The sequence below is a fragment of the Salvia splendens genome, chromosome 12, assembly GCF_004379255.2.
Source record: "Salvia splendens isolate huo1 chromosome 12, SspV2, whole genome shotgun sequence".
In the NCBI taxonomy this organism is placed as follows: Eukaryota; Viridiplantae; Streptophyta; class Magnoliopsida; order Lamiales; family Lamiaceae; genus Salvia; species Salvia splendens.
In genome coordinates, this window is record NC_056043.1 from 29,772,091 (window position 1) to 29,795,172 (window position 23,082).

The 23,082-nt window shown below is 36.9% G+C and overlaps 4 protein-coding genes across 5 annotated transcripts; 3 read left to right on the forward strand and 1 right to left on the reverse strand.

Moving 5' to 3' along the window:
• Positions 1-43: 43 nt before the first annotated feature.
• Positions 44-1,105, forward strand: LOC121757858 (serine carboxypeptidase 1-like). Its single transcript, XM_042153328.1, has 4 exons — positions 44-341; positions 455-589; positions 649-899; positions 974-1,105. Exons 1-4 carry the CDS (start codon positions 44-46, stop codon positions 1,103-1,105), a joined length of 816 nt encoding a protein of 271 aa, XP_042009262.1.
• Positions 1,106-4,693: 3,588 nt separating this feature from the next.
• Positions 4,694-7,009, forward strand: LOC121759682 (sodium channel modifier 1-like). 2 transcript variants are annotated; one of them, XM_042155352.1, is made up of 5 exons: positions 4,694-5,022; positions 5,190-5,615; positions 5,765-5,842; positions 6,403-6,521; positions 6,642-7,009. In XM_042155352.1, the coding sequence occupies exons 1-3, from the start codon at positions 4,846-4,848 to the stop codon at positions 5,819-5,821; spliced, it is 660 nt and encodes a 219-aa protein (XP_042011286.1). In that variant the 5' UTR covers positions 4,694-4,845; the 3' UTR covers positions 5,822-5,842; positions 6,403-6,521; positions 6,642-7,009. The 2 variants fall into 2 exon arrangements, with proteins under 2 accessions (XP_042011286.1, XP_042011285.1); XM_042155351.1 differs by having other exon boundaries at positions 6,403-6,517.
• Positions 7,010-16,830: 9,821 nt separating this feature from the next.
• Positions 16,831-20,735, forward strand: LOC121758394 (CDPK-related protein kinase-like). Its single transcript, XM_042153799.1, has 11 exons — positions 16,831-17,430; positions 18,419-18,549; positions 18,639-18,680; positions 18,768-18,876; positions 18,996-19,074; positions 19,159-19,455; positions 19,532-19,644; positions 19,727-19,834; positions 19,913-19,975; positions 20,036-20,203; positions 20,279-20,735. Exons 1-11 carry the CDS (start codon positions 17,017-17,019, stop codon positions 20,417-20,419), a joined length of 1,665 nt encoding a protein of 554 aa, XP_042009733.1. The 5' UTR covers positions 16,831-17,016; the 3' UTR covers positions 20,420-20,735.
• A 433-nt stretch (positions 20,736-21,168) lies between these two features.
• Positions 21,169-22,811, reverse strand: LOC121758395 (protein ALP1-like). Its single transcript, XM_042153800.1, has one exon. The coding sequence runs from the start codon at positions 22,694-22,696 to the stop codon at positions 21,389-21,391; it is 1,308 nt and encodes a 435-aa protein (XP_042009734.1). The 5' UTR covers positions 22,697-22,811; the 3' UTR covers positions 21,169-21,388.
• Positions 22,812-23,082: the final 271 nt, after the last annotated feature.

The following is a 23,082-nucleotide window of genomic DNA, read 5'->3' on the forward strand; positions in this document are numbered from 1 at the left end:
TTCATCACTAAACAAAGCCTCTTTATCTTTCCATAAACTAGAAATGAAAACCACAATGATCATCTTTCTCAGTTCTGTTGCGTGCCTCTTTTCCTCTGTGCAATCTGGAGTAGTCAATGAAGCTTCGACCGAGTACTCACCGGTCCACATGGCGCCTCAAGACGGCCTAAAAGAGGCCGACAAGATTGTAGGCCTGCTGGGTCTACGCCAGACGCTAGTGAGCCTCCCTCAGCATTCTGGATACGTCACTGTTGATCCTACCGCTGGACGTGCTCTTTTCTATTGGTTCGCCGAGGCTGACGAATCATCCACCCAGCCACTTGTTCTGTGGCTCAGTAGAGGTTCGGTAATTTCTGATTTTGCATGCACGCGAACTACAAATTCACCTTCTAAATACACCAACTTTCGATTTTCTAGATTTCACACGCTTGTCAATTGCTCTCAACTGAAACAGGACCAGAGCGTTCCTCGATAGAAAATGGTGCGATGTCAGGGCTTGAGCCGGTGACCGCAGACAGCAAGGCGTTGTGGTACGATAAAAAGGCTCGGACTACATGTGAGGCCTATAATGGAAATATTGCTAATAAAAGTACTAGTAATATTTCAAAGATAAACTTATAGTTGTGGAAACAGTTTTTTGTGTTGTAGAGGCAAATGTCCTGTTTTTGGAGTCTCCTGCTGGCAACACGACGTCGGACGGAGACTCAGACACCCAAAGTGTAGAGGATTCCTACACTTTCTTGGTGAAGTGGTTGGAGAGGTTCCCGGAATACAAAAGCCGAGATTTCTACATCGCGGGAGAGGGCCACGGCATCCACCACGTGCCACAGCTTGCTCAGTTGATCCTAAAAAACAACAACATGGAAGATGCAGCTGTCATTAATTTGAAAGGAATCTCAGTAAGTTACTGCAAAACAAATTCTTATGTTTCAAACAGTTTGTTTGATTGATGGATGATGAATATGTTTGGCAGATTGCGAATGCATACATTGATATTCCCTGCCTAATGTCACCGACGCGTAGCAGTGAAGAAGGTGATCTCTGCGGATGCTTGGATCGTCAAACATGTTCTCTACCTTCTTCACCTTTTCGGAAATGGAAGTAATTAAACTCATCCAAAGCCTCCAGCCTCTCGCTGCTGCTGTTCAATCCATGGAAAAGTATGTATCGGAGAAATTAGAGCAACATAATCAGTCATTAATTAATTAGAGTTATTTACTTCCATTTCCATTAATTAATTAATTAATTAATTAGAGTCATTAATTAGAGTCCTCGACCTCGACCAGTCGTGGAGGATCATCAAGTGGTCAGATTGGTAAGTATGTGAACAAACTTGTGGGCAGAATTTCATGAACTTATTTATCTAGGTTTGTTGGTTTGTTGTGAACTTACACTTGAACAGGTTTTGTTGTTACATTTTAGGATGAATTCATGCTAATTTTTAATTTTTTTTACTATTTATGTAGTAATATTTGAAAATAAAAACATTTATTACAAATACCATTAAATTATAAAATAGAAATTAAAATAAAAATATTTTAAAATAAATACACAGCAATTGTCTACAACATTTCACCATAAATACCATGAAAAAACATAATGAATGTCTACAACATTCATCACAGAAACTACATAACACGGCCGGTTGAACAATTTTCTCGACCATACCCTGGTTCATCTTTCCCGCTTACATCCTCTTGAATTCAATTGTCACGACAAATATGACGATTCACCCACTTCCTAATTTCCCACATACCATCATACTTGTCTTGTATGACTGAAATTTCCCAATGACATGCTCCCACTTGTACGACATCGCTGACATAACCTTTGCTTCTCACTCCTAACGGATATTTGCATACTGCATGCCATCTATTTAAGTTGCTGCCAGTGACCTTATATTGTCGTACAACCTTCAAATGCCACAAAGTTCTAGCGGTCTTCAATTGCAACTTGCTATCAAATTTAGTTCCCAAGCCAATACGAGTCGGATTGTTCTCATCCCAGTACATATTGTCGTTTGCTTCATTCCCTTCAAAGTTAGGTACTTCATAAGAACCAACTTCACATGGTAATGAGCGAAAAAATGGTAACTCCGTATGAGCGTCTTGTGGAAGTAGTTGTTCAACTCGGACGACAGGTTTACATACTATCTCATCAGTAGAATAAACATTACCAACAAATTCTTCACTACAATTAGTGTTTGCCTCATACGGTGCCGGCAGCAATTCATCACGATTTTCTATTTCACGATTAATACTGTCACTAACATCATCACGAGCATCTGCAACATCTACTTGATTATACATTCCAACATCACCAGTATCCGCAACATTTGTTCGCTCATTCATACCACTATCAAAACTCGTAAGTTCAACCCCTGCGGATGTCTCAATACCATAATCAACAGTCGGTGGGATTTCTGCAATTCTCACTGGTGTATACTCAACAAATCATTCTAGATGACGAGTAGAATTTTGAGCCTTGTTAAACATATACATCACACTTTCATCACTATGAATCCCCGTACATATATAACTAAATCCCTAACAAAAAACTAGAGCATGTCTCCATGATATGTCAATCGTGTATTGATTCATATCTATTTTCATTTTATCACATATCAAAGCAACCGATCCTGAATATGAACACACAAATTCAATATAATGGCCTCTCTAGCACGAGGTGGGTCATAACCAATACCTAATTTTTTTAGTTGAACTATTCTACCACCCCAATACAAACTCACAAATATTTGCATAGTTTCTGCATCAAAGAATATCAATAAGAACAATTATTAGACACAATTTTTTAAATAAACCCTAATATAAACAAAATAGGGAAAACCCACGTAATCTAAGAAACTTTTATACAATACACACAGAAACTTGGAAACAACAACAATACTATCAAAGTAGAACACAACTTACCGATTAAACGCCCAAAAGTAGCAGGAAGCCAAATATTGCCAAGAGCAGCAGCTGGAAATCGAAATGGAGAAGGGTTTTCGCGTATTGATGATGCTTCTGCCCAGTGGAATATAGTACTCCACTATTTAAGATTTAAATAAAAGACGCATGACGCTCGTGCATTTCTGTAATTACAAAAAAAAAGGTAACTCAATTGTACATTTAACAAAATTAGAATTTCACGAGAGATTTCGAAAAAAAAGGGCTCAATTTGCAGGCCTTTGGAAATTAGGGATTAAATTCGCTAACCTTTCGGAATTTGACACCGCGGCGAATTTTTCGGAATAGGCCATTTTTAAATTTTAATCTATTTTGTTTTCTTTTTTCTTATTATATCTCTCTTAATATTTATGAATGGACCAAATTACCCCTAATATTTTTATTAGGGTTTTAATACTTATTTTGTACTCCAATTTTATTTCACTCAATTATGCAAATCATTCCTCCTCCTCCTTCTCCGGCCTGCTTTACAGCTCAAATTCATGTTTCAATTTCGATTTAGAAACAACCTCCCCCCCCCCCCAAAATTCGAGTTTTAGGAAAAAAAACGTATTCAAAAGTGCTCAAGAACAAGAAGAATCTGCCACAGATTTCAACAACATGATCACCGAAATCAGCGGCGGAGATGATGCCGCAAACCAGAGTTCACCCAAACCAGCGACAGCGCCTCCACCTGCTCCTAAGAAACGGGTGGAAACATCAAACATGGGGTGAAGAGGAAACTCGCGCCCTCATATCTCTCCACGAAGAAACTGATTTCATGTTTAGCAGGTTCAAGTTCTACCTGCATATGTGGGACTACATTCACACCAAAATGAGGGATCGCCGGCTATGTGTACGGACAATTGGACGAATCTGGTGAAGTTGCTGCCAGGGCCATCCATGACTTCTCTAAGCCATTAATTGCAGCAAAAGGCGATTCTGTCGCCTTGACAGCCCCACACTCCGGCCCAACATCATATGAGGGGTTTAAATCAGGATACGCAGTAGCCCGTTAAGGGGGAGACCTTAACACACTGACTGCCAGAAGCCCATCTCCTAAGGCCTCACACTTATGCCTGAGAGGAAGCAACTACACGACAACAGTGGGATTTAAACCCAGACTCATTGCAGCAAGATCTGCCCCTCCGTTGCCAACTGCGCTACGCCCCTACGGGCGAAAATTTGGACCATTTCTCGATTTATGCGTGTCATCCTCGTTCCAATTTTATCGGACGTCCCTGAAAGGACTCTCTAAGTCATTAAGCCATTAATCAACATGATGAAAGCAGGTGACTGGGATCTTGATGTGGCAGCAAATTCCATTGAACCAAACATTGTCTATGCAAAAAGGACCACAAGAAATAAGCTTTTGAATCTCATATCTGTCTGAGAATGTTTGTTTCAGTGGAGGGGAAGGAGGGGGAGACAGCAAAGAAAGGGTAGGGGGATGAGGGTTGGAGGCGGCGTTGATTTGCTTTGCAAAATTGGGTTAAAATAAAATTTGAATAAAAAATATCATAATTGCGGTGAAAATAAAATTAAAAAAAAAATCAGCGAAAATATGAAAATATTAAAGGTAATTTAGTCAATTAATAAATATTATGAGAGAAATAATAAGAAAAAAGAAAACAAAATAAATTAAAATTTGAAAATCCCTTATTCCGAGAAAATTCGCAAGGTCTTAGATTTCGAAAGGTCTGCAAATTTAATCTCTAATTCCAAAAGGCATGTGAATCGTGCCTTTTTTTTAAATCTCTCAAATTTCACAGGGTTTGTGAGATATTCCGAATTCTTGCCCGAACTGAGACGAGATCGTTTGTTGCAATTTTACATCAATCATACCGGAAATTATACAGAAATTTTTTGCTCTGAAGATTTACTGAGTAATTTTGAGATGAGCGTTTACGGCGGCGATAGCTGGGCGCGGGAGGCACAACACCGGAAGCGAAAAGTCGACGATTTGATGATCGAACGCATCGATTCATCTATCTATAGGAAACTTTCCAGCGGCAAGTTTGCCTGTCTCGTTTGCCCTACCAATCCCGTTCTCGACTCCCCCACCATGCTCTCTGTGAGATTCCTCACAACCCTAATTGAGTTTTTAATTAATTAATCAATCCCAAGAATAAAATCCCCAGATTAATCGCTTTTTGTTTTTGATAATTTGATATCTGAAAATCAAAACGATTTTGCGAATGATTGTATTCTGATGCAAAAAAGCTATGGTTTTGCGTTCAGACGCATGTGAGCGGCTCACGGCATCAAGCTGCCGAGCAGAGGCGTGAAAACAGAGAATTAGCTAAGCAAGAAGAAGTTAAGAAACGATTAGCGTTGTCGGGCTGTGTTAGTGCTAAAGCTCCTGCAATCAAGCAGTTGAAATCAACCAGCAAACCCTTGATTGAGCAAGCTCGAAAGGCTGTATTGGATGTAATTTCTGGCAAAGTTGCTCTGCCGGAGGTGAAACCGACAGTTGCTAAGTTGGGGAGGCCGTGTGCTGGAGATAATGGCAGCAATGCTGAACCCACTGGAGTTGAAGCGAAGCTAGAGGGAGTTGTTAGAGAGGTGCAGCCATTGAATTATCGACTGCGCCTAGAGAGGGAACTCAAGTTCACAGCTGCTGGATGGAAACGCGATTGCCATGGTAGATGGTTCAAGGATGAAAATGTTAGTAGTTCTTTTATTTGGCTGGAGCTTGTTATTTGGATGTTTGGGTTTACATTTCACTTTGTGGTTTTATGTAGTTTTCAAATGTGAGGTCTGGCAAAGAGAATCGCGCATATTGTAGCCTTTTTGATGCATCATTTTTTCCACAGGTTGAATTTGATTCTGATGAAGAAGACCCGAACATTGTCTTAAACGAGAGCACTTGATTTAAGCAATATCATTATCAGGTTTGGGGAATTCTGCTTCTTTTTACATGATTGTAAGCTCAAAAAGTGTTCTCTCGAACCAGTAAGATTCATTTTTCAATCATTATTGATAATTTAGAATGTGAGGCCTGGCATCGAAAGTTTCTGAAGTGCTGCAGTTAGAGTGATAAATGGCTTGCATTTGATTTGGCTTGAATTCCGGACTAGTTTTTGGATAGGATAGATTCAAATGTAGTATGAATGATTCATGTTGTGCGAGAGCCATGATAATTTTCCTCCCTTTCTTGGTTATATGCACCTGAATCAGTTGTTCATCTTTGAAAACCATGCTGATTTCTTATCTTATGAGCTTGCAGTAATATGAATTATTCGCCTAGGCCCCAATATTTTAAGAAAATGAATGCTTTATGGAAAAAAGTAATTGCAGTTTTACACTTTGCGACAACTGTTATACTATGTTTGTCATTCCAATTGGTTATTCGATTTTAGGTAATGAAGAACTTGTATTGCTTTAAATTTCAAGTGCTCCTGATAATGGTCTCTTTTGTTTATTTCCAACTGTGGCTTGTTATCTCTTGCAGAGTCTAGTTCTAGTATACGAAAGATGCAAGGATTCAGCCTGAGAACCTCTTACAATGCCGTTACTCCTTTTACCTCACCACAATGTTGCGCCCTTCGCATCTACACACCCATCCAGTGCGTATGTTTTTTCCTGTGTCGTCAAAATCAGTGCACATTATCCGCTGTATAGCATCATCTATATAGTTATACCTAATTGCATTCGTTCACAAGGATAAATACTTTGCTATCTGTTGTGTAGGTGCTTTTCCATCACGCACGTCCATCTTCGTATCATGACAAACTTTGTCGTGATGAGTTGTTGCTGGCAGTCCTCTATCTTAATATTGAGTTTGGCCATCTATCTCTTGAGCTAATCATGTAGCTTGAGGGATTCGTATCATCAACTAATATTGTGAGAAAGATTTGTTGAATTGAAGTTTGTAGTGCAAGATAGAATTGGGAGGGGTATGAAATTCGTTGATTTATACTTTTTGTCCAAAGAGGGGAGACTAGGATTGAAGGTGAAGTCGATTGTTTCATAGCTTTCACAATTTTTTTTTCTTCTTTGATGCTGACTTAGACAATTTTATGCTATAGATTCAGTGTAATATTTAATCGTTATTCTCAGCTTGGCCCCACCAGTGTCAAAATCCTGGTTCCGACCCCCACCAAACAAAACTAGGCAGGCTTTCATATTTCTTTAGTTGCAATCCTCACTCTAGAACTATAATGGTTTCAACGGAATTAGAAAAGGAAGATTAATTCAGGCGTGGTTATAAATTATAATCAACATTATCGCATCGAACAATGCATTTAAAGAAGGGTATGAAAGACAAAAAAAATCAATAATATTTCTGAAACTATTGACGCTTTTAGAAATAAAATAAATTGTCGACAAGTAGATGAACTTAGTACATACTGGTAGGATATTCTTTATCTTGATTTGTGTGGTAAAATCTATTTTCTTAATATTAATTTGAAACAACTTGTATGCTTGAGTATTTGTCAAATATGATACTGTTAAATGTGTAAATATATAATATGGAGTATGTAATTTGAATCTAAAGATTTTGTTCTTTATTCCAAAAAAAATAATTCTTTGATTTATTTTCTTATTGTTTATATTATGGATAGATGAAAAAAAAGAAAGACATTAACTAATACTCCCTCCGTTCCATAATAATTGTCACTCTTTTTCATTTCGGTCCGTCCCACAATAATTTTCACACTATCTCACATTCCACTAACTTTTTCAACCAACTTTTCTTTACATTTCTTAAAATCTGTGCCCACAATAAGAGTGACAGTTATTGTGGGACGGATAGAGTAGTTTATTTGGTGTTGTGATGATTAGTCGTCAAGATGGAATGTTATTGATAGTAACAGTTATGATAAAGCTCTGTTATATTCCTGAGGTTCCCAGCTTAGTCTCCGGTTGTCAAGATATAATGTTATTAAGTTATTATTCTTATCTTTATTATATATATAGTCTTGTGTGATATACTTCCATTTATCTTACGGATCAAAATTGTGTGAGAATGGTTGAAATTTGGATTTAAATCAAATAACAACATCACATCTAATTAGATGGAGTATGAATTTAGGTATAGGTCTTTATTCCCCTCATCGTAAATGATCACCCACAAAATAAGATTAGTGTACACATATATTCATATATTCAACTAATCTATTTAATTTTCTTAATTCTCACGTGTTGTACAATGTGAGCCATACCATATAATGAGTAATCGTTTATTATTATACTAAAACAACTCCAATCCAGAATGAAAAAAAAACACACACACACACACAATATTGTTTGTAATAAATTGAGAAAGAAGGCGTAATTAATTGAGGTTCTTTACAGTTTGCTTTACTTTAAAGCATGTTCAAGACAATATTCAATGTTATAATAGTAGTATCTAATTTACAGATAGTATGTTGTAGTATGAATTAGAGAAGTAGTGTATGTCACAACTTTTGTGCTGGCTGTTTGGTTTATATCCACATGGTGATTGTGGATTAGGTATATCGTATTTGTCATTTTCGAAAATTTTGATTTACTTGTCCTTCTCTTTAATATGGTTTGTCTGCCCACGTTTTTACTTTAGCGTATATCGTTTTACAAATTAGTAATTGAAGATTTTTAAGTGAATAAAAATTACTATTTAATAAAATTAAATACTCCTACTAGCTAATCAACTACTAAGTACTTCACTACTAATCTCTTACATTTAAATCTAATTATATCAACTTATTCATATAGAAATCAAGCATGACCAACATAATTATCTAACATTTACAATTAAATATACGATGCATGGCTACAACAAAAGGGCCGTGGATTTTTTTTCGTTTCATATAAACACTTAACCTAAGATTTATTAAAATTCGTGTTAAAAAAGTGTAAAGAAATGAGAAAATGTTGTATGAATTCTAGTACCAGATTATATATAGACTACTCTCCGTTCGCCCACCTTTAAATATTCTTATTTGCCAGAAAAAAATGTCCATCAACTATTAAATATCACAATTTGTCATATACATAATTTAAATTTATTCACAACACATTCAAAGAATTTCTCAAATTTGTGGCGAAATCAAATGAATAACAATGAGAGTATATTTATGTCAAAATGACATTCAACAAGATGAATTTTGACCGGGAAAATATAAAAGACACTAGTTTGTGCAATTCGATATTTATAGCTAGTTTGTAATGTCTAAATTTAATTGTTAGAGATTAGATCTAATTGCTGACACCTTTGGCGATTTTCTGACATGAGTCCATTTGGATATTTATGTCTAATAGTACTATAATTAATAAAAGCATTGAACTTTGAACTTGGATCCTCTTATTTTACTACTACTACTACTATTACTATAATAAAAGCATTGAACTTTCATTTGCATCTTGCCTTTACTTGAACTTTTTTTTATTTAAAAAGATGCATACCACTGACATTTAAAATAAATTAATATAGTACTGTATCAAGCAGTGGCGGATGGAGCATATAATTAATTAATTTTATAAAATGATTTAATTTTTTATACAATTATTATTGTTATATAATTAATTAATTTTATAAAATGAATTACTAGTTGCCCAGTAAATGAATCGGTTCATACGTTCATTGGTTTTATTTGCTCTTCCATTAATTTTAAAAAGGCCCACCATCTCCTTGAATAAATTAAGAAATAAGAACGATAAGTGTATTTTGTGTTGAACATTTTTTACTGATTTAATATATTTCTCACGTATTGTTTAGCGTTGGAGTTTAAATTTTTTAAAAAAATCATTTTGAATTTAGAAATGACAAGTGAATCACACATGCATGAATTTTAGTATTATTTTGATTTTTGTGTGGTATATATTCATTTAACTAGTATCAAAAATTAAAAATCGGCAATACCAAAAAGTCGTACCTTCAAATTAAAAATCTTAAATCGGTCACTAGTACTAAGTAGAGTTTGCATTTGATTACGTATCTTTATATATATAATATTTATAGTACTAAGGTTAATATTGATGCATCAATGTGTTCTTCCTCAAATAAGTGTCATTTGAAATCTAGTAATTTGTTTAAAATGATAGTGTCAATCTTTCATTTCTACTCTCATCATCAATGCATATATTTTATAATTCGGGAAATTTCTAAGCAATAATTAAGTTTTCTTTTAATTTAGTCACTTTTTTAATAACCAATTTTTATCAATAGAAGATATTTATTCAGAGAAGGAATACTCCCTCATTTCCTAAAAATATAAATTCTTTTCTTTTTAGTTCGTTTCCTAATAATAGATATTTTCTACTTTAGAAAATACCTCAGAATCTACTAACACTAATTTCACCATTTTTTCTTTATATCTCTTTTACTTTATCCATTTTTTCAATTCATTTTTCTTACTTTACCAATTTTGCATTAAAACTCGTATCGTTTTCAAAATTTCTATTTTTAAGAAATAGATGAAGTAGTACGTAGAGAAAATAGAAGCAAGGTAACGACCACAAAGATGTCCCACAATATTGAAGGAGGTTGCAACCACATATGCGGTGCTACAAAAACTAAGCTTTCAATATTAGACAAATCATTCAAATACGAGTCTTGTCAATTATATCAATAGACATTTGTTACGTGAAAAAGATTATGTATTTTGGGATCTTGAAACAAGTTGTATTTAGATCTAAACTTTACTTTATTTTTATTTTGGATTATTTGATAGTAAATTACTAAATTATCACATACTTTTAGTTCTGCATGCTATTTTTAAAATTACCACATAAATTGATCAATTATTGATTCCATTATTTTATTTTGACATGAATAGCTGGGAAATTATGGTATAGCTAAAATAATAATTGCACGGAAGGATAAGTTTTTTCAACAAAAAATAAATCAATACTTCATATTTTTCAAAAAAAAATACATACTCCCTTCGTCCCACTCAAGAATCAAGATGTCCATATTTTTGAATTACAGAGATTTTAGGAGAAGTTGTTAGGTGTGATAAGTACAGAGAAAAATATAGTTGAATATTTTAATAAAGAAAGAGTAGAGAGAGATTTATTTCTAAATATAAAAAGTGAACGTGAAAGCATCTTAGGTGGGACCGATGGACTACTGTGCACTGAGCCTTGCTTTCTTGAGTACGCCGTGTTGTGAATGGAAAAATGATATGTTATGACTAGTAAATAAGTAGAGAAAAATGGGATAAAAGATTAAAAAAAATTGTATCAAAAATGACAAAAAATATGTCTGCACTAATCTAAGGCAACCCAAACATTATTTTATGAGACGAAGTAGATCATACTTCTTCTATTCAAAATAATTGAATGCTGTTTGTGATATTTTATTATTTAAATTTGACATTTTACATATAATTCAATAATTGTACCACTTGATAATACAAAATTGATGCAAGCAAAGTGACAGTCAAATAATTTTACTTATCGCCATAACAAATGAATTTTATTGACTATCACATAAGATGGTAAGAATGTTAATAGGGAACCGTGTTTTTTCAGCATAGTCCAAATTGTCTACATCGCAAATCAAACCATAAATCAATTACTTAGCCATTTATGCATGCGAATAAGTCATAATTTATACCCTAATATTCTTAAATACAATTGAGATTTATGTTGACTTGAATAAGAGTAACTTGATCCAATAGATCAGTCTTTATATTTTGGGACATTGCTTTATAAATATTCAAATTTATACTCAATAGATTACCCACATACACACATATGACAATATATATATATATATAGGGGTGTGATAAAATACAAACCCTCTATAATACAAACTATACAAACTTTAATCCTACTCACTTAATACAATTAATCAACGGTTAATATAAGAGATTTTTCTAATGTCAACATTTCCTACAAATCTGTACACTCCGTTGACATCGAACAATCAGAATTTGTACACCCCCGTTGACAGAATTTGTACACCCCATTGACATCAGCCCCCGTTGACAGAATTTGTACACTCCGTTGACATCAGTCCCCCCGTTGACAGAATTTGTACACTCCGTTGACATCAGCCCCTGTTGACATCAACCCCCGTTGACATAATTTGTACACTCCGTTGACTTCAGTTTGTATAGTTTGTATTATAGAGAGTTTGTATTTGATCACAATCCTATATATATATATATATATATATATATATATATATATATATATATATATATATATATATATAGGGTGGTGATCTATGGCAAACACCCCTTAACCAAATAACTAGAGAACAAATCACAATCACAAGATCAAGAAAATCAAGGGCTAGTATTAATACATTTAATTTTCTAATTTAAAGAGAAATTAGTTCCCCCAATCACAAATTTACTCCACAATAACAAGGCAGGGGTATAATGGTCATTGCATAGCCAAAATTAGGTTACGTCGGCAAATTGAATTCATTTGAAAAGAACCGCGATCATTCTTCTCCTCTTCTCCTCTTCTCTGTTCAGGAAGCTTCAAATCCGTCGTTCAGAGCCTCACGGGAAAGGATTCTACTATTCCCCCGCCGCCTAGCCGCCTCCGCCTCCGCTCCGCCAGCAGGCGCAGTTTCGGTTTCGTACAATTCGGCGCCGGTTTTGACTCGTGGAATGTCGTTTAGGGATTTCGAGAGAATGATGAACGAGTTGAACTGACAACAATTTATTGTGCATAGGCAGAGCTATCTGTATCTCTATCTCTATCTTTGTTAATATATTTTGAACCTTTTCTTAGTAGGCTAATGGAGAGGATGGATGATTTTTATTATTGTAAAACATGTATTATGATTATACCACTAGTGTATATTTCTTCATTCTTTTCAACCATTTTGTTGTTACCTTAAATCCAACAGAAATAGTATATTGTATATCGTTTTTCAATGTTCATGCAGTAACAGCTGATGATGATGATTAAAAAAGCATGTTTTGTTAACAACAGTAAAGTAAAATCATGCTAAGAGTGATATGTTTTCTAAACGAGTGAAGTAAAATCATGCTAAAAGTGATGTGTTTTGTAAACAAGAGTGAAGTAAAATCATGCTAAGAGTGATGTGTTTTGTAAACAAGAGTGAAGTAAAATCATGCTAAGAGTGATGTGTTTTGTAAACAAGAGTGAAGTAATATCAGAATAAGAGTGATGTGTTTTGTAAACAAGAGTGAAGTAAAATCAGAATAAGAGTGATGTGTTTTGTAAACAAGAGTGAAGTAAAAGAGTGATGTGTTTTGTAAACAAGAGTGAAGTAAAATCAGAATAAGAGTGATGTGTTTTGTAAACAAGAGTGACGTAAAATCAGAATAAGAGTGATGTGTTTTGTAATCAAGATCTAATTAATTCATAACTAGAGTATATATAATTATAAACTCTAATACAAATTAACAAAATCAAATTAAGAAATCATGAAAATATAACTAACTATTGATTGAAATTATTTATTAGGGAGACATCATTTGTATGCTCGTGCAAGAGATAGAAGAAAGAAACCACATGAATATATACCGTGACATTTCAACGAACCAATTAATTTAATGTAGGAGTATTTACATTCGAGTCGAATTATCATACTCAACTTGTTTGCTAGGTTTGATGTGCAACTCAAGGTTTATATTCGACAAATCAAGAATTTTGTTAAGGCTAGGGGGGGAATATCCCCTGATAGAAAATCGGATGAGAGAAAAGAAATGTGAACAAAAAACGCGATTTAGGTATTGCAACGGTCAATCGTTGATGGTGACCAGAGAATGAGGTGAGATGGAAAAATGAAAAACAAGCTCCGGTAGAATATGATGGGATTAGATGAGAGTGATGTGTTTTGTAAACAAGAGTGAAGTAAGATCATGCTAAGAGTGATGTGTTTAGTAAACAAGAGTGAAGTAAGATCATGCTAAGAGTGATGTGTTTTGTAAACAAGAGTGAAGTAAGATCATGCTAAGAGTGATGTGTTTTGTAAACAAGAGTGAAGTAAGATCATGCTAAGAGTGAAGTGTTTTGTAAACAAGAGTGAAGTAAGATCATGCTAAGAGTGATGTGTTTTATAAACAAGAGTGAAGTGTTTTGTAAACAAGAGTGAAGTAAGATTATGCTAAGAGTGATGTGTTTTGTAAACAAGAGTGAAGTAATATCATGCTAAGAGTGATGTGTTTTGTAAACAAGAGTGAAGTAAGATAATGCTAAGAGTGATGTGTTTTGTAAACAAGAGTGAAGTAAGATCGTTATAATAGTGATGTGTTTTATTTAAAATGGTACTACTATGAATTGGTGGAACTGATTCCCGCATGTATACAACCAATCTAAGTACATTGATTAGAATTGAATACGTATTAGAATACCAAACAATTACATAATAATGCATCAAAAACACAAATCAAAAAGAGAAACACAAAAAAGAAAAAGGCACCATTCCAACCAAAAAGAGAAACACAAAAAAGAAAAAGGCACCATCCAAGCTGCAAACAAAACCCTCCCCAAAAGCAAACCTCAATTCCAATTCAATCCAACAAATATTCCCCCAATTCAACAATCAATCCATGGCGGACTCCCCCGCTGCCGGAGCTCTCCAATTCCACGGCGCTGCTGCTCCGCCTCATGAGCAAGCGCCGCACCTGGGCCTGCCTCTTCGCGCGATTCCCCAATTTGTGCGATTCTCTTATTGTTTGTGTGCGTAGTTCTTGTTGCGGCGTGGGATGGAGAAACTCGAGCTTGTTTACGCCCCTCAATTTCGCAATCTCCAATGGAGCTGCTTCATCTCAAAAGCAATCCCCCAAATTCATCTCAGCTCACGCTTCTGCTTCTTCATCTAGTACATTTCCTACCTAATTGCTCATGGATTGATGTTTAAAAATTAGGATTGGGATATTTTTCTTCCTAATTATATATCGTGATTTTTCTTATGAATTGAATGAAATCGATCAGATTTGGAATCAGATTTGGAAGCAGATTTAGAAGGAAATAGATCAGATTTGGAATGAAATCTGGTTTGGAACGCATCTTATGTTCATAATGTGATTTCCAAAATTACCCTCAGCATATTTTCTATAATTAAAATAAATAATATTTGTTCCATTAAGATGTGTGGCTGAGATTTGTTCTCTAGTTATACACTTAAGATTAGTTATACATTGATCACTACCCTATATATATATATATAGACTTTTGATACTCGCTGTGGACTATGTGACCACTTTTTTATATTAGTTTTATAATAAAATTTGAGTGAATTGAGTCAGTGAAATGTAGTGTTTTGAAAACCGGACCGGACCGGACCGAGTTGGCCGCGAACCGGTGCTCAATCCGGTCCGATTCACCATATAAAACCGCTGGGAGGTTGAGTCGTTTTGGATCGGATGAACCGGCCGGTTCGACTGGGAACCGCCAACCGGTTGAACCGGTTTTCTTGATTTTCAGCAGTTTTTTTCAAAAAATTGAGTTCAATGAGATTCAAACCATAGACCTCATGCAAGTCCAACTCCATTACCACTCCACCACTTCAATTGTTGTGACATAATAATAACTTTAATTATTCTTATAATCAATAAACAAATTTTCATTCATTCTATAATTTATTATTATTTTTATAAATTGATTAATTAATTATGATTAATTGTAAATAAACTATATTATTTATACTTGTTATCTAATAAACTTTGATAGTAATTTATCACACTAAATTTGAATATTGTCATATATATATTTAATTAAATATAAGTTTAATATATTAGGTATATATTTATACAATTATATTTATATTTCACTAAAATTTAATTATACTTATCCTCAATTAAGTTTAATAAGATTTTATTATTCCCTAAATTGGATCAAAAACTACATTTTATTATATGAATTTGATCAAAACTATATTTTATTATATATAATATATTTGAGTATTTATATAATATATTTAATTATAAATGCTACAGTAAAACGGCCCGACCAGTGGTTGGACCGGTTGGACCAGTTGAACCGTGAACCAGTAGCTTCGCCGGTTCGCTTGCCGGTCCTGTTTTTAAAACATTGGTGAAATGTGAGACCTACTTACTGTTTATGGTAAAAATAAAGTGTAACTCTTATTATGGGTATGGACCAAAATGACAAAGTATGACTCTTATCTTGAGAGGGAGGAAGTATATCGTAATTTTATCATGAGTATCAGATTTAAAGTTGATATGGACTATGGCTTGCTTATATGGACTAATTGTCTGGATTCTGGCGGCCAATACTATGTCGTTTCAGATAAAGTTGTATAATTTGTCAATGTCATCTTTAAACTTGAGAATTTTAATCTTGTTACAACAATTAAAATCTATGCACTGTCATACACTTTTTTTGTGTGTAATTCATGAGATTACTGAAAATTTGTGTATTTACATGTTATGCTATGTGAGTTACTAGGAGTACAATTATTTTCTTTTTAAATAACATTATATTTATATAGAATTAGCTTTGTGTAGAATTTGTCAAAAAGCACATTATAGCTATATATATATTGCATTGTATTAATGTCGTTGCATTTTTAGGTGGTATATTGACGATAATGCCACAACTTATCAATATTATTACCAATCATCTAGATCATCCATCCTCTTCAACTTCAAGTTGAATGATTGAGAATTTTAGATCAATTTCTTCAATACATCATATGCCAGATTTTAATTAAATACGATCATACACACACACCCCCTACACGTGTGTGTCTCAGTTTAGGACACTTTGAAAGTCGTATTTATTGTTTATTTATCACAAAAGTCTTTTATAATGTTGGGGTTTCCTATTTGTGGATGATCAAAACTAGTAGACATCTTCACTGAACCAATAGAGTAAGATAAATACAATACATCATATACAAAATTAAATCTTGTATGCAAATTATAAATTTAATTATAATTATATACTAGTATACACCTACATCTATACTAAATTACTAATACTACTATATACTATTCCCATACAAAGACAAACGATGCAACACAAATTCCATGTTACTACAAATTAAAGCAACTAATCTCCCACAATTATTTTTACATATAAAAAAAATACAAACTACTTGTCCTCAATATGCAATCACCATAATCCGAACAATAAAAAGCTTACTCCGCCGCCGTCGCCGGAGGAATCTTGAAGCGGCGCGGCCATGGGTATTTTCACCTCGAAGCCACTTCCCAAGCCCAAGCCCAACCCGTACGCCAGAAGAGAGCCACCGGAGCTTTCCGAACCACCGGCGGAGAGCATGACACCGGCGGAGACGCCGCGGAGGAGGCCCAATCCCCCTCCGTCGCCGGCGAAGCACTTGATGGCGGCGCTGCTGAGGAGGCACGCCTCGATGAAGCCTAATGCTGCGGAGATTCCGGAAGGGGAGGAGGAGAAGGAGGATGAGGCGGCGGTAGGCTTGAATAAGAGCTTCGGATTGTCCAAGAAGTTCGCGAGCAAGTTCGAGATCGGAGAAGTGGTGGGGCGAGGGCATTTTGGGTTTACCTGCTCGGCCATTGCCAAGAAGGGTGACCTCAAAGCTCATAAACTCGCCGTCAAGATCATTCCCAAGTCTAAGGTTAGTCAGATGATAAAACATCTTAGTTGATAAAACGTTTCTCCTCTATTCAAAAAGTCGAGATTCGGGTCACTGTAGGGCTCAATGGGATCCATTAGTAATACTTTATAAAAAGAGAGACTATTTCTGGTAGATTTGAATTTGATAATTCTTATGCACTTAAAGATAAGATTTTAGATTTCTTTATGCTTTTATTTGAATCTGCTGTGTCATAATATAGAGTTATTACTATGTTTATTTCAATGAATCCCTCTCTTCCATGTAAAATTGGACAAGGGAATTGTTACAGTGCAATGAAAGAGGAGACTGAAACACCATTTCTGAGGCTTAATAATTGTGGGGGTGGAACATAGAGTTCAAAGTGTATCAGAAACTGTCCGATTCATGACTCATTCATAACACTTCTTTCATACTTAAATGCATTATCAATTAGGTGATGAATAGTCACAGTCCAATCATTTCTTCTCGAAAATGTAGTATTGAATGTGACTTGGAAAGTCTAGGAGCCCACTTAGGTCTTCATCTTGAATGCTCAATAATAGTGATGATAATTGCGATATGACTTTGTACAGATTGTGACTTATTGAGAAATGGTTTATGCTTTGCCATTTTAGTTATGGTGTGAAGTCCCAAAGTGGAAAACTAGAAGTAAAATCATGTTTTTTTCCTTACTTTTTTTGTGTTTGATGAGGGATTGAGCTTTAGAGTTATTACAGAAAATTTATCAACAGTGGCAGCAAAAACGAAACATAATGAACTCATCGTGATGAACGAGACCACCACCTTTTCCGGTAAATAGATAGATCCATGGTGGTGGTTAGGCCTCAAGTTGGTGATGGCATTTATCTCAAGGCATTCGGTTGCAAGAATACCGTTATGATTAGAGTTTTTTAGGAAAATGTAGGATGGTTTTGTCACTTTTAATAAGCATATCTTAAACTTTACCTTATCTTGAATCTTGGTTTCTTGACATGGTTGTGGTGAGCAGATGACAACAGCTGTTGCCATAGAAGATGTGAGACGCGAAGTTAAGATCTTGCGAGCATTGGCAGGTCATCCTAATCTCGCCCGATTTCACGATGCATTTGAAGATTCCGAGAACGTCTATATAGTCATGGAGTAAACTTTGAACTCCACAACTGCTTTTCAATCTCATCCAAATCCATTTGGTACTACTCCTAAATAAAGCTCTATTGATTTTTCTGCAGATTGTGTGAAGGGGGAGAGCTTCTTGATAGGATACTTGAACGGTTCTATACTCTATTTCGTTTGAGCTTTTAACTCGTAGTGATTTGTAAGCATGATGGTCGCCCTAACATGTTCGGATGTTTTACCAGAGGCGGGAAATTCACAGAAGATCAAGCGAGGACGATTATTGTGCAGATTTTGAACGTCGTTGCGTTTTGCCACCTCCAAGGAGTGATCCACCGCGATATTAAACCGGAGGTATCGATGTCCATGTGTAACTTCAGAATGTTGTATCCCAATAAGTATCCTTTCGAAATAAATAGAAATATAGTACTACCAAATTGATATTTTAGTCTTATATATGCATCATTGTGCAGAATTTCCTCTTCTCCTCAAAAGATGAAGATTCTCAGATAAAAGCTATTGATTTTGGTTTATCAGATATCATCAGACCAGGTTTATTCTCCTTCCTCAACATCTTGCTAATTTGTTTGTATTAGTTTGTTGGTAGTGATCCAATTATATGGCCAATGCTAACAGATCAAAAGCTCAATGAGATCGTCGGAAGCGCGTACTACGTGGCACCCGAAGTTCTACGCCGATCGTATGGCACGGAGGCCGACATTTGGAGCATAGGTGTGATCGCATACATACTACTATGTGGCAGCCGCCCATTCTGGGCTCGTACAGAGTCCGGCATTTTCCGAGCAGTTCTCAAAGCCAGCCCAGGTTTCAACGACGACCCGTGGCCATCGTCGTCTTCAGAGTCCAAGGATTTGGTAAGGTGCCTGCTATGCAAGGATCCCGGCCGTAGAATATCAGCTGCTCAGGCTTTATGTGAGTCATCCTATTTTAGCGATGCTGCAACTTCCTTTTACTCGTCTCAGACCCTCACTGATCATCTCGTTTGTAGGTCATCCATGGCTCCGAGATCACGAGAAGGTAAAGCTCCAGCTCGACGTTCATGTGTTTAGACCCATGAGGGCATACATGTGCTCGTCGCCTCTGCGTAGGGCCGCACTGAGGGTGTGTATATTTGCTTACAGTTCACGATTTAGGTGCTTTCGAACTCGTTAAATTGATGGTGCTATTCGTCCGATCCTTGCAGGCTCTGTCGAAAGTATTGAAGGGGGACGAGCTCTATTACCTCGAGAAACAATTTGGATTGCTGAGTCCAGATGCCAATGGAGGCATAACTTTAGAGACCATAAAATTGGTCTGCTCTCATATCATAAACCAACAGCATTGCTCTTTTTTCTCATTCATAAGCTGAACACAGTTCTTTTCCGGGCAGGCGCTGATGAGAAGCGCAACAGATGCAATGAAGGAATCCCGGATCCTGGATTTCCTCGAACCGGTAACAACAAAAATACTGTTTTTCTTGATAGACCAACAACTTATTTGACAGATATTGCAGCTAAACGCACTTGGGTATAGAAAGATGTATCGTGATGAGTTCTATGCAGCTGCATTAAGTGTCCATCAGATGGAGATAGTTGACGGATGGGAAGAACGAGTGCGATCTGCATATGCTATATTTGAGAAAGACGGAAACAGAGCTATCCTCATTCAAGAACTAGCTTCAGTAAGCTAGATTTTGTTCTTAAGTTTTCAAGAAGCCATCTTTTCCTCTGGGTTTTAACTGATGCGAATTTACCAGGAACTCGGGCTTAGCCCTACGGTGCCAATCCATGTAGTTCTGCAAGAGCATATAAGGCACAGTGATGGGAAGCTCACCTTGCAAGGTTTCATTAAATTGTTGCACACCCTGCAGCCATGCTCTCCTGCAAAGACACCGTAAGAGCTACAATAATGTTTCAGATAACGACGGGTATAAAACTGAACTGCAGCCCTGAACCAACCATCAAACATGTTTGGGGTCCCTGAGTCCTCGTTTATTAATATGATCCTGTTTACCAGTAAAGTTATCTGTTCTTGGAGAGAAAGCAAACAATATACACCAAAACTGTACAGAAGTATTTTCTGGATAGATGTGAAGAGCTAAGTTATGCGAGATTCTATCATTATTGTTTCATGACCGTACAAATGTATGGTATATGACTATATATGTACATCCTGATTATGCCAATGGCATTCAAATCTACCATTTGGTTAAATTTTGGAACTGCGCCATATATTCAAGTATGTTTCTTTCCAGGTAACGAACAAGAAAAACAACACAAAGATAGTTAGCCACATCTGGATATAACTAGGAACGGATCCTGAAATATCCCAAGTCATTTATAGAATTCAATTCCTTCCCTTGAACAATCCATTACATATTCTTTTTTTTGCGATGGGAGGAAGAATAAGAAGAAGAAATCAAGGAACCGGGTATCAGGATTCCGGCCAATCTCCACCATTAATATTCTGAGAAGGTCATCAAAATTTTCAAGAATGTAACAACTATTGATATAAATAGTCAGGTCTCAGAGTACTCAAAATCAGTTCCTTAGTCATTGTATACAGACCTAACAGCAGTGTTCCATAGAAATGGAGGTAGTAGACTAGTAAACACCCAAAAATCAAGCACACTATGTGAAAAGGCTATAGGAAAAGGCAAAAAGAAATTCATTCTGCACCACAGTTGAGCAATAGCACAGTATAAGCAACAACTTACAAAAGAGACATTACCAAATTCATATCTTCCAATGTGAGTTTGGGACCAAAGTCGGTCTAATTCATCTTATGAACTATAGAATATATTATGCTACGGTCTGCTAGTAATACAACGATCGATATTCTTACATTTACCGCATAACAATGCCCCTCATCTTGATGATAGTCGTTGATAGAGATCATCGGCCAAAAGCTGCCTCAAGTTCCCCCCATAGTAATAGCACTGCTTCTCATTCTCCAGCACCCCTGGTGTCTGCCCACTTTCCTCTGGCTCCTTCCACAGCTCCGGCTCAGGCTCCCTTGCAACCTGACACAGATTGTGCAACACGCAGCAAGCAACGATTGTTTGAGGAGCGTGATTCAGTCCCACATTCAAGTCCTGCATAATCTTCCACCTCCCTTTTAGCAACCCAATCGCCTCCTCCACTGCCTTCCGCCCTTTCATCAGCGCCTCATCAAATGCATTCTGGGCAGGGCTGCCTGTCCTGTCGTAGCTGAAAGGCGTCATCAGGAACGAGAGCAAGGGGAAGCTCCAGTCCCCGACAATATACGGCCTCACAGGCTGCCCCTTGACGCTAACCGCCTTATCCCAAACAATGTCGCTTGAAATCAGCTTGTTATACAGCAAACTATCCCTAAAATGATCAGCATCCTCGTGGCCTCCGGGGGCTTTCACGCAGACATCCCAAAATATCTTCTTGTGATCAGCCACAACCTGCAACAGAAGCGATGGGAATCCGTATTTGCAATAATACATTGAGCCGTTGATTGCATCAGGGCTGAGTTTGTGGAGCTTGACGGGGGTTGTATCAATTGCGCCGCAGACATTCGGGAGGGGCGTGATCTCCTGAAATCCCTGTGTTGTTTCGACGAGTCGGCGGCGGGCGACGGGGATTTTGATGAATTCGGGGTAGAGCTTGGTGGCGAGGAGGCGGGTGACCATGTTTGTGATTTTGGAAATTAGGTAGGGCTCGAGGGCGTAGCGGGAGGCTAGGGTTTTGAGGGAGAGGCCGTGGGCGAGGCGGGAGAGGACCATGGCGACGGCGTAATCGGAGGGGAGGGAGAGTTGGGATTGGGTGATGTAGGGTTTGAGCTTCTCGACGACGGTGGTGAAGACGGGGTAGGAGAGGCCGTAAAGGGATCGCCATTGGGCGTCGCGGAGGGGGGCCTCCATCGCCCAGATGCGCTCGGTGGAGAGGGCTCGGAAGGCAGCGACGGAGAATTCGGAGGGGGGTTTGGCGGCGGCGGCGGAGGAGGAGGAGGTTTTGGGCTTCTTTTTGGAGGGGGGGTGGGAGGCGAGGTAGGAGAGGACGGAGGAGAGGGTGAAGAAGAGGAGGGGAGCGGCGGAGGTGGAGGCGGCGTCGGAGGAGGAGGAGGAGAGGAGGGGGGAGGTGGTGGGGTCCAGGTAATTGTGGAAGTGGAGGAGGTTTGATAGCATCAGGAGGAAGTATTGATCCATGGTTGCAGAAACCCTAGAGAGAGAAAGTGTTTGAGTTTTTGCTGAGAATTGGGGTTGCAGCGGCGACGGTGGCTACGACACCGTTTGGAACGCGGTAAGGGAGTGTGAGAGAGGTAGACCGTAGATCGTATTTGCATTGGTGCCACGTCATTTTTTTAGTTATCGAGTCACCACCCCGATTTCCTGGTCTAAAATATTACTTCATCTGTCCCACAATACGAGTCATATTTATACATATTAATTTTATAATAAAATATGTGTGCATTAAGTTGGTTGGTAGAAGGTGGGACTTATTTACTATTAATTGTAAAAGTGAAATAGTCTTATTGTGAGACAGACTAAAATGACAAAATATGACTCTTATTGTGAGACAGAGAGAGCATTTG

Coding starts and splice junctions, on each gene's coding strand:
- LOC121757858 (XM_042153328.1), top strand. CDS start 44: ATGAAAACCACAATGATCATCTTTCTCAGTTCTGTTGCGTGCCTCTTT. Junction 342..454: donor TGTTCTGTGGCTCAGTAGAG/GTTCGGTAATTT, acceptor CAACTGAAACAG/GACCAGAGCGTTCCTCGATA. Junction 590..648: donor TGGAAATATTGCTAATAAAA/GTACTAGTAATA, acceptor TTTGTGTTGTAG/AGGCAAATGTCCTGTTTTTG.
- LOC121758395 (XM_042153800.1), bottom strand. CDS start 22,696: ATGGATCAATACTTCCTCCTGATGCTATCAAACCTCCTCCACTTCCAC.
- LOC121758394 (XM_042153799.1), top strand. CDS start 17,017: ATGGGTATTTTCACCTCGAAGCCACTTCCCAAGCCCAAGCCCAACCCG. Junction 18,681..18,767: donor CTTGATAGGATACTTGAACG/GTTCTATACTCT, acceptor ATGTTTTACCAG/AGGCGGGAAATTCACAGAAG. Junction 19,976..20,035: donor TCCTGGATTTCCTCGAACCG/GTAACAACAAAA, acceptor CAGATATTGCAG/CTAAACGCACTTGGGTATAG.
- LOC121759682 (XM_042155352.1), top strand. CDS start 4,846: ATGAGCGTTTACGGCGGCGATAGCTGGGCGCGGGAGGCACAACACCGG. Junction 5,023..5,189: donor ACTCCCCCACCATGCTCTCT/GTGAGATTCCTC, acceptor TTTTGCGTTCAG/ACGCATGTGAGCGGCTCACG. Junction 5,616..5,764: donor GATGGTTCAAGGATGAAAAT/GTTAGTAGTTCT, acceptor TTTTTTCCACAG/GTTGAATTTGATTCTGATGA.